The sequence below is a fragment of the Capra hircus genome, chromosome 5 (genome assembly GCF_001704415.2).
Source record: "Capra hircus breed San Clemente chromosome 5, ASM170441v1, whole genome shotgun sequence".
Classification (NCBI taxonomy): Eukaryota; Metazoa; Chordata; class Mammalia; order Artiodactyla; family Bovidae; genus Capra; species Capra hircus.
In genome coordinates, this window is record NC_030812.1 from 41,385,328 (window position 1) to 41,398,389 (window position 13,062).

The window sequence follows — 13,062 nt, forward strand, 5'->3', positions numbered from 1 at the left end:
TTGAACTGTGGTGTTGGAGAAGACTCTTGAGAGTCCCTTGGACTGCAAGGAGATCCAACCAGTCCATTGTGAAGGAGATCAGTCCTGGGTGTTCTTTGGAAGGAATGATGCTAAAGCTGAAACTGCAGTACTTTGGCCACCTCATGCGAAGAGTTGACTCATTGGAAAAGACTGATGCTGGGAGGGGTTGGGGGCAGGAGGAGAAGGGGATGACAGAGGATGAGATGGCTGGATGGCACCACTGACTCAATGGACATGAGTTTGAGTGAACTCTGGGAGTTGGTGATGGCCAGGGAGGCCTGGCATGCTGCAATTCATGGGGTCGCAAAGAGTTGGACACGACTGAGTGACTGAACTGAACTGAATATGTTCCAAATCCTAATATGTTCCAAACAAATAACGGTGACCTAATATGTTCCAAATAGATGGGCAAATACATAGGGAAACAGTGGAAACTGTGACAGAATATTAGGGGGTGGGGGGAGGCCCTAAAATCACTGCAGATGGTGACTGCAGCCATGAAATTAAAAGACATTTGCTCCTTGATAGAAAAGCTATGACCAACTTAGCATATTAAAAAGCAGAGACATTGCTTTGCCAACAAAGGTCCTAGTCTAGTTAAAGCTATGGTTTTTCCAGTAGTCATGTATGGATGTGAGAGTTGGAATATAAAGAAAGCTGAACGCCAAATAATTGATGCTTTTGAACTATGGTGTTGGAGAAGACTCTTGAGAGTCCCTTGGACTGCAGAGAGATCAAACCAGTCATTCAAGGAAGTCAGTCCTGAATATTCATTGGAAGGACTGATGCTGAAGCTGAAACTCCAATGCTTTGGCCACCTGATGCAAAGAAATGACTCATTTGAAAAGACCCTGAAGCTGGGAAAGATTGAAGGCAGGTGGAGGAGATGACAGAGAATGAGTTGGTTGGATGGAATCACCGACTTGATGGACATGAGTTTGAGTAAGCTCTGGGAGTTGGTGATGGACAGGGAGGCCTGGCGTCCTGTAGTCCATGGGGTCTCAAGGAGTCAGACACAACTGAGCGACTGAACTGAACTGAATATGTTCCAATTATCTTGTATGAAGTAATCTGATGAATAAAAAATATTTGATGATCCTTTTCCTCTCAGTTTAGAGTCTAAGAGTTTGGATCTATAAAATTCTAATATAGTCATAATCATTATCCATAAAGAAGAGGTATGCAGAGGGTATGAGGAAACAGAGAGAAAAAAGTATAGCCAAGCTCAGGGTTGGATTCTTAGCCTAGATCTCTAAGTTCAATTTTGAATAATAGTAAAACTAAGGGTAAGGATGAGCAAGAGTTCACAAAGGAATAAAGATAGATGGAATGGGACCCTCTTTGAAAGGGTAACTATGAGGGGCTTTCTGCTAAATGAAATGAGACAAATAGTGTATGATATCACTTATATGTGGAATCTAAAAACTACAACAAATTTGTGAATATACCAAAAAAGAAACAGACTTACAGTTACAGAGAACAAACTAGTGGTTACCAGTTGTGTGTAGAGGAAGGCAGTATAAAGATGGGGAGTGGGAGGTGCAAACTGTTGGTACGATAGGCTCAAGGATATAGTAACTGTAAATGGAAAGTAACCTTTAAAACTTGTGTAAACATTTTTACAAATTAGGAAAAAACACAGTGAGACATCACTACATATTCTCTAAAATGAGTAAAAATAAAGCTTGAAAGAAAATAGAAGGGGTACTATGAATGTTTTGTTGAAATTTTCAGGAGAAGGCAACAATGGAACAGGAGGATAGGAGGCCATAGATTAGAACTGATAGGTATAAATTGCAGACCAGCCCAGGTAAATTACATCCTTAATTGTTAGTATGTTTAAGTGCCTATTAGAATTTCCACGTCTGATTCATTGACAGAAATTTCTTAGGCATAATCAGGATTTTATTAAAATATTCTTTGGTTGATAAAGCAATTCATCATGACTGTAAAATAATGTTTCACATTTTTCCTGTGTAATCTAACCAGAAATTCTGGAACTTTGACCACTCAATCACGAATGGTATTTCATATTGTGAAGCATATGGATATACTAAGTACTTTTTCTTCAGCAGGTGATAGAATTTTGTGTGAAATATTTTGCTAAGAAAAATATCAGGATGCAAGTGAGTAAAAAAAAGAAAACATTTAAATCCTGAAATATTAAGCAGATAATGAAAGCAATGGGTTTTGAATTTCAACATTTCATAGGTATATTAAATTTTAGAATTATTCTCTGTATATCACTTCAAAATTTTTTTGTAAAGAGATGAGAAATAAATGTATGCGCTTTTGCTTTCTCAAGGTATTAGGTATCAAAAAGGGACAATAAAAAAATTTTTTTTCCTTAAGGTAGCATTGTGGCTTTAAAATTTGCTTTTATTTTTATGTTTGGTAATATCAGTCTTTTGGTATCTTGAAGAGTAGATATTATTCAAAAGACAGGTATTTAAAATGATTATTTTGCCATTATATTTGCTTTTATCTATAACCCTAATTATTTTTTTTATCTTTCAGCCAAACAATCATGATAGCATGTGTCAGCCCTTCAGACAGAGATTTTATGGAAACTTTAAATACCCTGAAATATGCCAATCGAGCTAGAAATATCAAGAACAAAGTGATGGTCAATCAGGACAGAGCTAGTCAGCAGATCAATGCACTCCGTAGTGAGATCACACGACTTCAGATGGAACTTATGGAGTATAAAACAGTAAGTTAATGATTTTGCATTTTGTGTACACAGTGATACCTTTTTGTGATGGCTTTCACATATGTCTCTGGAGTCTGTTGTCATAATGGTGGCATCTTTCTTTTTAGGGGTAGAATTCTATAGTTTTCTTTGTGGGTAGCCTTTAATAATGTTCAGTCTAACAACTTGATCAGCCGCTTGTTTCAAAAGACTGCTTTCTCAATCAAATTCTTTAGTGACATGCTCAATGAAGTGATGTAGTAGAGGGAAAAATGAATTCTTGCCTTGAGGCTTTAAAGGCAAAAGGGCTCTTGGTTGTAGAATTACACAGTCCTGCAGTATCCTTTAACAAAACTCTTGCGTGGTTAGAACATCTCAACCAACAAGGAAATAACTTTTCTAGGGCAAAAGAATAATTGACGAAGAGGGAGTGGAAAGCATCAATGACATGTTTCATGAGAATGCAATGCTACAGACTGAAAATAACAACCTGCGTGTAAGGATTAAAGCCATGCAAGAGACAGTAGATGCACTGAGGACCAGAATCACACAGCTTGTTAGTGATCAGGCCAACCAAGTTCTTGTCAGAGCAGGTACGTGTGTAGGCTGTGGAATGAGTGAGGGATTACTTTCGGAGGGCAGGAAATATTCTTCATGTTTCTTAATTTCATGAAATATTTGAAGTTAAAATATCAGTTTCTGTGATTTTAAGTTTAATTTGTGAATGATACATTCTTATAGAAATGAAATGTGTCTTTGCTTCATCGTATTATCTTTCTGCTCATGGAATTAAGGGCAGGAAATTTGCTGTTTAAATTATGTTTCAAAGCATTATTGTTTGTTTCCATAACCTTGTTTTTCTCTTACTCTTTTCTGTTGAATTTTAAAGGGAATTCTTTTTTTTTTTAACTAACTTTTATTGGAACATATAGTTGATTTACAATGTTATGTTAGTTTCTGCTGTACAGCAAAGTGAATGTTACACATATACATATATTCACTCTTTTTTAGATTTTTTTCCTGTATAGGTCATTACAGAGAACTGAGTAGAGTTCCTTGTGCTATACAGTAGGTTCTTATTATCTGTTTTTAAATATAGCAGTGTATATATATATATATATATATGTCAATGTCAATCTCCCAGTTTATTCTTTCCCCCTTTCCTTATTTTTTCTTGCAGGTGAAGGGAATGAGGAGATTAGTAATATGATTCATAACTATATTAAAGAAATTGAAGATCTCAGGTATAGTTTATATTCTGCAATATATAATGCACATGTTTGGGTTTTTCAGTGAAGTATTATTGCTGCTATTTATTTGTTGGGCTTATTTTGTGTCGGAGAAGGCAATGGCACCCCACTCCAGTACTCTTGCCTGGAAAATCCCATGGACGGAGGAGCCTGGTAGGTTGCAGTCCATGGGGTCGCTAAGAGTCGGATACGACTGAGCGACTTCACTTTCACTTTTCACTTTCATGCATTGGAGAAGGAAATGGCAACCCACTCCAGTGTTCTTGCCTGGAGAATCCCAGGGATGGGGGAGCCTGGTGGGCTGCCGTCTATGTGGTTGCAGAGTCAGACACGACTGAAGCAACTTTGGTTGGTTTTATTTTGTGTAGGACTTCCCAGGTGGTGCTAGTAATAACCCACCTGCCACTGCAGGAGACGTGAGATGTGGGTTTGATCCCTGGGCTGGGAAGATCCTTTGGAGGAGGACATGGCAACCCACTCCAGTATTCTTCCCTGGGGAATCCCATGGACAGAGGAGCCTGGCAGGCTACAGTCCATAGGGTTGTAACTATTCACAATGATATGTCAGCTCTTTGGCCAGGTTAACTTTAGGGGAATAGGTGTTGCCTATAATGAAACATATGGGAACATAATGTCACAAACTACTTTCTTCTTCTCACATTATCTTCCTGTGTTCTACTGCTCTAGTTGTATCCTTAATTGGAAACTTACCAAACCTTATATAAGGATAGGCATAATTTATGTCAATGGAGTTGCCTCCTTGTGCTCCTCACCCTCCATTTGGGAATGCTCATTATTAATAAGTCATCCCTAATTTTTAAAATATCCCATTATGCCTGTTCCTTTATACTTCCCCAGCTGTCTTTTATGGGTAAGTTATTGCATCCCTATAATTTGTCTGCCCTTGGTACATATAATGCTCATTCAACACTCACATTTCACACACGTACAGCAAATACTCACTGTAGGCTAAGCATCATGCCGTGGATTGAACAAGTATGACATAAACAAGGAGTTCACAGCCTAGGTGGGTAAACTTACATAAATAGTCATATGTAGTAAATGGCATGACCAGAATTGGTAAATGGAACACTCACACCTGTTGTGGGAATGTGGGGGGGACCACTGAACACAGATTGTGAGAATAAAGGTCAGAAAGATGATCAAGAGCACTAATTATTTCTGTAATATTTTCAGGTTCCATGATTTGCCCTGTTGGCTGAGCTGCTTTCTCTTGAAGTAAAACTACAGTCAGCTCCATCAGGGCATCTAAATAACTCAGAACTCACTTCTGCTATCCATATGCAGAAAATAATCAAGTGAAAGATCATCTTTCACAGCTACCCTAACAATTCTCTATCTTGTGTTTGTCTCTCTTTCCCTTTCTCTTCCTGTGGCTATTTTAGAGATACTTAAACAGAGATGAGTAGTTTTTCTATTTCTGCCTCCATAAGGCAGAAATCCCTTAAATGCTTCAAAAAGTAATAACTGATGAGAAAACATCTGATGTAGCAATAAAGATACTCAAATTGTTGTTGTTCACTCAGTTATGTCTGACTCTTTGCGACCCTGTAGACTGCGGCATGTGAGGCTTCCCCATGTCTTCACTATCTCTTGGAGTTTGCTCAGACTCATATCCATTGAGGTGATGATGCCATCCAACTATCTCATCCTCTGTCACCACCTTCTCTTCTTGCCCTTAGTCTTCCCAGCATCAGGGTCCTTTGCAGTTTGTTGACTTTTTGCATTAGTTGGCCAAAGTATTGGAGCTTCAGCATCAGTCCTTCCAATGAATATTCAGCATTGGTTTCCTTTAGGATTGACTGGTTTGATCTCCTTGCTGTCCAAGGGGCTCGCAAGAGTCTTCTCCAGCACCACAATTGGAAAGCATCAGTTCTATGATGTTCAGCCTTCTTTATGGTCAGACTGTCACATCAATACATGACTACTAGAAAAACCATAACGTTTATTATATGGACCTTTGTCAGCAAAGTCATGTCTCTGCTAAATTTTAATAACACTGCTTCGATTTGTCATAGCTTTTCTTCCAAGAAGCAAGCGTCTTTTAATTTCATGGCTGCAGTCACTGTCTGCAGTGATTTTGGAGCCCAAGAAAATAAAGTCTGTCACTGTTTCCATTTTTTCCCCATCCATTTGCCATGAAGTGATGGGACTAGATGCCATGATCTTAGTTTTCTGAACGTTGAGTTTGAATTTATTCTGTTTGTATATTTCTAAACTTTACCTTTTTGATGGAGAATTTTGGGGCCTTAGGTTATAGTTCTGGTCAGCAACCCAACCTGGGCTTATAATTTCCATCTTGGATTGGCAATGATCTTTCTTGCCCACTGCCAAAAACTTGTTTTCTGACCAGTTTCCAGTCCTTCCTGACTCTTTAAAGTGCATCTTTACCACTCCTTCTGACAAAGCTAATCTCTTTTAGTTCTGAAGATTCTTTTTCTGCTCCTGTCTGCTTCTTTTTATCTTCTTGGCATTGGTCAGTTGTTAGGCTGGTCCATACTCTGGTTCTTAGGCTACATTTCCTGTCTTCCATCCTGCTATTCTAAGACTGGATCTAAGCTTGATCTCACTATTTCATGAATGGTTTGACTAGTGTCACTATTTCCTAGAAAACTGACTAAATCATTTCTGTTCCTTCTAGTAGCTAACAGAAGCATCTTATATCTTTTTTTTCTTTAAGTTCTTGAGTTAAGACTATTGCCTAAGTCAACAATGATGACTCTTAGGCCTTGAGTTCAGTTGGTGATCAAATCTTTTGTGATATGGGTTGAGTTTATTCCACTTTCCCAACTTTTATTTGGTACACTCATAAGGAGTATTCTTCTACAATCTCAATACTGTAATTTGTCATGTAAACGTAATTTACATATGGAATAAACTTAAATAAGCTTTGAATTTAAATTGAGTTAACTGATTGAAAGTTTTATTCTGTTTATTAAGTATAAAAAATTATTCTTTTTATTATTATCTTGTTTATTAAGTATATGAACGTGGACAAATCACCCAACATCTTTGATCTTTAGTGTTCATCTGTAAAAATGAGATAATGCCCACTAGTGTCAAAGAATTTTTGTTGTTATTGTTGTTCAGTCACTAGGTCATTTTCAACTCTTTTTTTGACCCCATTGACTACAGCTCGCCAGGCTTCCTTGTCCTTCTCTATCTCCCAGAGTTTGCTCAGATTCATGTCCTTTGAGTCAGTGATACTATCTTGCCATCTCATGTTATGTTACCCCCTTCTCCTCTACGTTTAATCTTTCCCAGTATCAGGGTCTTTTCCAGTGAGTTGGCTCTTTGAATCAGGTGGCCAAAGTATTGGTGATTCAACTTCAGCAGCAATCCTTCTATTGAATAATCAGGGTTGCTTTCCTTTGGGATTGACTGGTCTGACTTCCTTGTAGTCCAAGGGATGATCAAGGGTCTTCTCCAGCACCACAAATCAAAGGCATCGCTTCTTCAAATCTCAGCCCTCTTTATGGTCCAGCTCTCACATCCATACATGACTACTGAAAAGACTATAGCATTGACAATACAGAACTTTGAAACTTTGTTGGCTTTTCAATATGCTGTCAAGATTTGTCATAGCTTTTCTTCCGCGGAGCAAGCATCTTTTAATTTCATGGCTGCAGTCACCATCTGCAGTGACTTTGGAGCCCAAGATAATAAAATATGTCACTGCTGCCACTTTTTCCTCTTCTACTTGCCGTGAAGTGATGGGACTGGATGCTATGATCTTAGGTTTTTGAATATTGAGTTTTAAGCCAGCTTTTTCACTCTCCTCTTTCACTTTCATAAAGAGGCTCTTTAGTTCCTCTTTCCTTTCTGCCATTAGAGTGGTATCATCTGCATATCTGAGTTTATTGATAGTTCTCCTAGCAATCTTGATTCCAGCTTGTGATTCATCCAGCCAGGCAATTTGTATAGTTCTTCTATGTATTCTTGCCACCTCTTTTTAATCTCTTCTGTTCTGTTAGGTCCTTGCCATTTTTATCCTTTATTTTACACATCTTTGTGTGAAATGTTCCCTTGTTATCTCCCATTTTCTTGAAGGTATATCTAGTCTTGCCCATTCTATTGTCTTCCTCTACTCCTTTACACTGTTTAGTTAAGAAGGCATTCTTAACTCTCCTTGCTATGCTCCAATTCTACGTTCAGCTGGGTATATCTTTCCCTTTCTCCCTTGCTTTTTGCTTCTCTTCTTTCCTCAGCTATGTGTAAAGCTTCCTCAGATGCCACTTTATTTTCTTGCATTTCTTTTTCTTTGGGATGGTTTTGTTTACCATCTCCTGTACCATAGTACAAACTCAAGTTCTTCAGGCACAGTCTGCCAGATCTAGTCCCTTGAATCTATTCATCACTTCTACTGTGTAATGATAAGGGATTTGATTTAGGTCACACCTGAATGGCCTAGTGGTTTTCCCTACTTTCTTCAATTTAAGCCTGAATTTTGCAATAAGGAGCTTATGATCTGAGCCTCAGTCAGCTCCAGGCCTTGTTTTTACTGACTATGTAGAGCTTTTCCGTCTTCAGCTGCAAAGAATGTAATCAGTCTGATTTCAGTATTGACCATTTGGTGATGTCCATGTGTAGAGTTGTCTCTTGTGTTGTTGGAAGAGGATGTTTGCTATGACTAGCATGTTATCTTAACAAAACTCTGTTAGCCTTTGCCCTGCTTCATTTTGTACCCCAGGGCCAAACTTGCCTGTTACTTCAGATATCTCTTGACTTCTTACATTTGCATTCCAATCCTCTTTGATGAAAAGGATATCTCTTTTCTGTTTTAGTTATAAAAGGTCTTATAGGTCTTCATAGAACCATTTAACTGCTGCTTCTTCAGCATCAGTGGTTGGATCATAGACCGGGATTATTATGATTTTGAATGATTTGCCTTGGAAATGAACTGAGATCATTCTGTCGGTTTTGAAACTGCACCCAAGTACTGCATTTCAGATGCTTCTGTTGACTATGAGGGGTACTCTGTTTCTTCTGAAGAATTATTGCCCACAGTATAAAGGTAATGGTCATCTGAATTAAATTCATCCATTCCCATCCATATTAGTTCACTGATTCCTAAGATATTGATGTTTACTCTTCCCATCTCTGCTTGACCACATCCAATTTACCTTGATTAATAGACCTAACATTCCTGGTTCCTATGCAATATTGTTCTTTATAGCATTGGACTTTACTTTCACCACCAAACACATTCACAACTGCGCATCATTTCTACTTTGACCCTGCCTCTTCATTCTTTCTGGAGCTATTAGTAATTGCCCTCTGCCCTTCCCCAGTAGCTCACTGGACACCTTCTGACCTGGGAGGCTCATCTTCCAGTGTGATATCTTTTTGCCTTATCACACTGTGGGGTTCCTGTGGCAAGAATACTGGAGTGATCTGCCATTCTCTGGTGGCTCAATTGGTAGAGAATCACCCTGCAGTGTGGGAGACCCAGGTTTGATCCCTGGGTGGAGAAGACTCCTTGGATAGGGAAATGGCAATCCACTCCAGGATTCTTGAGTGGAAAATCCGATGGACAGAGTGGCCTGGTGAGCTACAGTCAATGGGCTCCAAAAGAGTCAGACATGACTTAGTGACTAAACCGCCACTTGTCATTCCCTTCTCCAGTTGACCACATTGAACCATGAACTATGAACCATGCCTCTTGGGTGGCCCTGCACAGCATGGCTCATTGCTTCATTGAGTTACACAAGCCCCTTTGCCATGACAAAACTGTAATTCATGAAGAGGAAAGAATTATTATGGGGCTCTAATAAAAGGACAGGATGTATAAAATCTTAAATTGAAAAATGCTATAAAGGTCTAATGTGTTATTACTATTTAGTTATAAGTTCTCACAGCATGTTTTTATCTACCAAATTCTACTCTAATCCATATTTTAATCAATAATTTCTCTTAGGAAAGCATTCATTCACAGCTTCTTAATGCAAATTATGTCAATGTGTTGCCCCACATGCAAATATTTATATTTTAAGTCTTATCATTTTAATTATAAAATAATAACTAGTTACCTTTTAATAAACTTATATATCACATTATTTGTTGTGAAATGATAATCGTCACTAATTAATCCTAGTTTTCTGAGGTTTAAAGTTTTTGTAGAAATTTCTGAAAATATAGGAAAGTATTAAAAAAGTTGAAATCATCCAGAGTCATCATTCTAAGAAAGAACTGATGTTTCATTTTTGTATATCACAAAAAAATATTTATTTTTTTCAATGCATACTTTTGTAAAATTTTTATCACATTGTATATATTTCTTTGCTATCTATTCTTTGAAATATAATAAGATATTAGGAGCATTTTAAAATGCTATTAAATATTTTTTCTAACATGAATTTTGCAGGGCTCCATGATTATCTCATGGTTGTAATTGATTTAACTAAACACCTACAATTAAATAATTATATTTTTTCAACTTTTTAATAATAGCTACTATTTTTTAAAATATTCCTTGATAAATTTTAAATTCATTGTGTATCATCCTCATAACTGTGCTAGAGAAGTATATATTTTCATCTCTTTTATGGAAGAAAAAGTGGAAGCTTTAACAACATCATGTTTTAGGGTTCAGTGAGTGATAAAGCTGAGATGGAACTGTCAGTTTCCTTGTGTACTTCTCCTTATGCCTCACTGATTGGTCTCCAATTTAATTAAATGCAGATAGCAATAAATGTGTGGGTGGGTGAGTGGAAAGAGAAGAAATTACAAAGAGAGAGATGTTATCTCTACAGCCCTCACAGAAAGCAGGAGTGTGGTGTGGGGTTAGTGGAGTTGGAGGTGAGCCCTAAGGGTTTCAGCTTTTGTTAGCACCAGGACTGAAGCATTAAAAATATGCCCTTACCAAATGCAACTGTTAAAATCTGGTACTAATAAACACAGATTATCCGATTATTATATAAGTGAACCAATTAAAACACGTCATTATTGATACCTAATTTGTATTTTCAGTCATTCTTAGCATTCATTATTATGTACTCAGGCTCTAGCTAGATATTGAAAATATGAAAAAGTGTAAATTTTGACTTTGAGTTTTTATCATTAAGCTGAGTTTTTATACTTAGGTTGACTTCTTATTAAAAAATAACATCATTATATTCAGAATCTTCTTTAAATTGATTTTGAAATCATTTAACTTAGAAGTGTGTACATTTAACACTTTTAAACATTTAAATTGTAAACAACTGTAAACATTTAAATTTTAAAATATTTAACAATTTTAAAACATTGTAGCTGTTGTGACACTGAATATAAAGTAAAACAATTTCATTAAAGAATGTATAGAACACATAAAATATATTCACTGATTTGTGTATATTCTGTCTCTAGCTGATTGCAGCAGTGTCAGGAATAATTTTGGTAGACAGTGAAAAAACACAGAGCTGACTGTGTCTTCTAGAGCTCAGTAGCTGCGAATAGTCTAGCATCTTCCTCTGAAACATTTGAACTTATGCAAATGTCCATAGTAATATAGTTTTGAGACAGAGATGAGTGCATGCTAGCAGTAATAGGTAGTACTAGTACGTTGCATTTTCTCCTTTAGCTCTGCCTCAATCACTCTTGGCCTTCCCAGGTGGTGCTTGTGGTAAAGAACCCACCTGGCAATGCAGGAAACGTAACAGATGTGGGTTCTATCCCTGGTTTGGAAAGGCCCCCTGGAGAAGGGCATGGCACCCACTCCAATATTCTTGCCTGAAGAATCCCCTGGACAGAGGAGCCTGATGGGCTACAGTCCATAGGGTCGCACAGTGTTGGACACCACCAAAGTGACTTAGCATGTGCGCAGTCACCCTCGCACCAAATTGACCTGGGAAATGTATTATATTGAGGTAGATAATCATGTTTATGGTGGTTTAAATTAAATGGACTTAAGGAACTGGCCTAGAGTAGTCTCTGAATCCCTTGTAATCTCAAGAATCAAGGCTCTTTTAGGATCTCATCATTCAGTGTTTTTGCATTTTACTAACAGCACATGCATTATTCTCCTGTCATTGTGAGGGCCACTTGAGCAAACAAAAGAATGTTTTCAATTATCAGACTCAGGTTTCCTTGGTGATTTTTGTCTTTTTCCTTACCATATTCAGGAACCAGATATCTTTCAGCCAGTTAGGGGTATGTTTGACTAGCTATTTGGAAATGTTATTATAGTGTGATCAATAAGGAATGGAAGGAAGGGAACCATGCTGCTTGTACATTTTAAGTTTAAATGATGGGTTTACAAAGCCAGAATACTGAGTGTGTATTGGCCAGAATGCAAGTAATCTAATTATCACTGGCACTTCTGAGCACAGAATGTTACTTCAAATTTGTAATGATTTAATCAGGAAATTTTAAAAAATATCTCAAACACTAATGTTTATGAACACATTTGTTAAAAAAGCTGTACCTTGTAGCAGTGTTGAAATACGTTTTGGGAAATGTTTTAGCTTGCAAAACAACTCATTTAATGTGTTCTCCATTTATTCCTAGAGTTGTACAGTTTGTAAAGATAAAAGGTAGAATAGTAGTTGCTGGGGACTGGGAGGAGAGGGGAATGAGAAGTTATAGTGTATTTTATAAAATGGGTGCAGAGTTTCAGTTGGAGAAGATGGAAAAGTCTGAAGGTAGATGGTAGCAGTGGTTGTACAACAGTATGGATGTACTTTGTGCTGTAGAACTGTACACTTAAGAGACAGTTAGGGAGGTAAATTTTATGTGTTATGTACCACAGTAATAAAATGTTTACAGCTGAAATATATTTTTATTCACTAGGGCAAAATTATTAGAAAGTGAAGCAGTGAATGAGAATCTTCGAAAAAACTTGACAAGAGCCACATCAAGATCACCATATTTCAGCGGATCATCAGCTTTCTCCCCTACTATAGTATCCTCAGATAAAGAGACCATTGAGATTATAGACCTAGCTAAGAAAGATTTAGAGAAGCTGAAAAGAAAAGAAAAGAAGAAGAAAAAAAGGTAGTATTATAAAATCACTTCTATATGAATCTCTATTCTTCTCACTTTTAAGGATATTTTAATTTGCAGTTGCAATGAGTATATATAACCTCATATTAAAAAATG

At 37.2% G+C, this 13,062-nt stretch overlaps 1 protein-coding gene across 19 annotated transcripts in view; it reads left to right on the top strand.

The window, feature by feature from the left end:
* The window catches only part of KIF21A (kinesin family member 21A), a 184,417-nt gene that overhangs the window by 114,382 nt on the left and 56,973 nt on the right, over nt 1-13,062 (top strand). For all 19 annotated transcript variants that reach the window (XM_018047930.1, XM_018047922.1, XM_018047941.1 and 16 more), the window contains exons 8-11: nt 2,539-2,734; nt 3,117-3,306; nt 3,894-3,957; nt 12,754-12,957. In XM_018047930.1, coding sequence (XP_017903419.1) covers nt 2,539-2,734; nt 3,117-3,306; nt 3,894-3,957; nt 12,754-12,957 — 654 coding nt within the window. The remainder of the gene's footprint in view (nt 1-2,538; nt 2,735-3,116; nt 3,307-3,893; nt 3,958-12,753; nt 12,958-13,062) is intronic.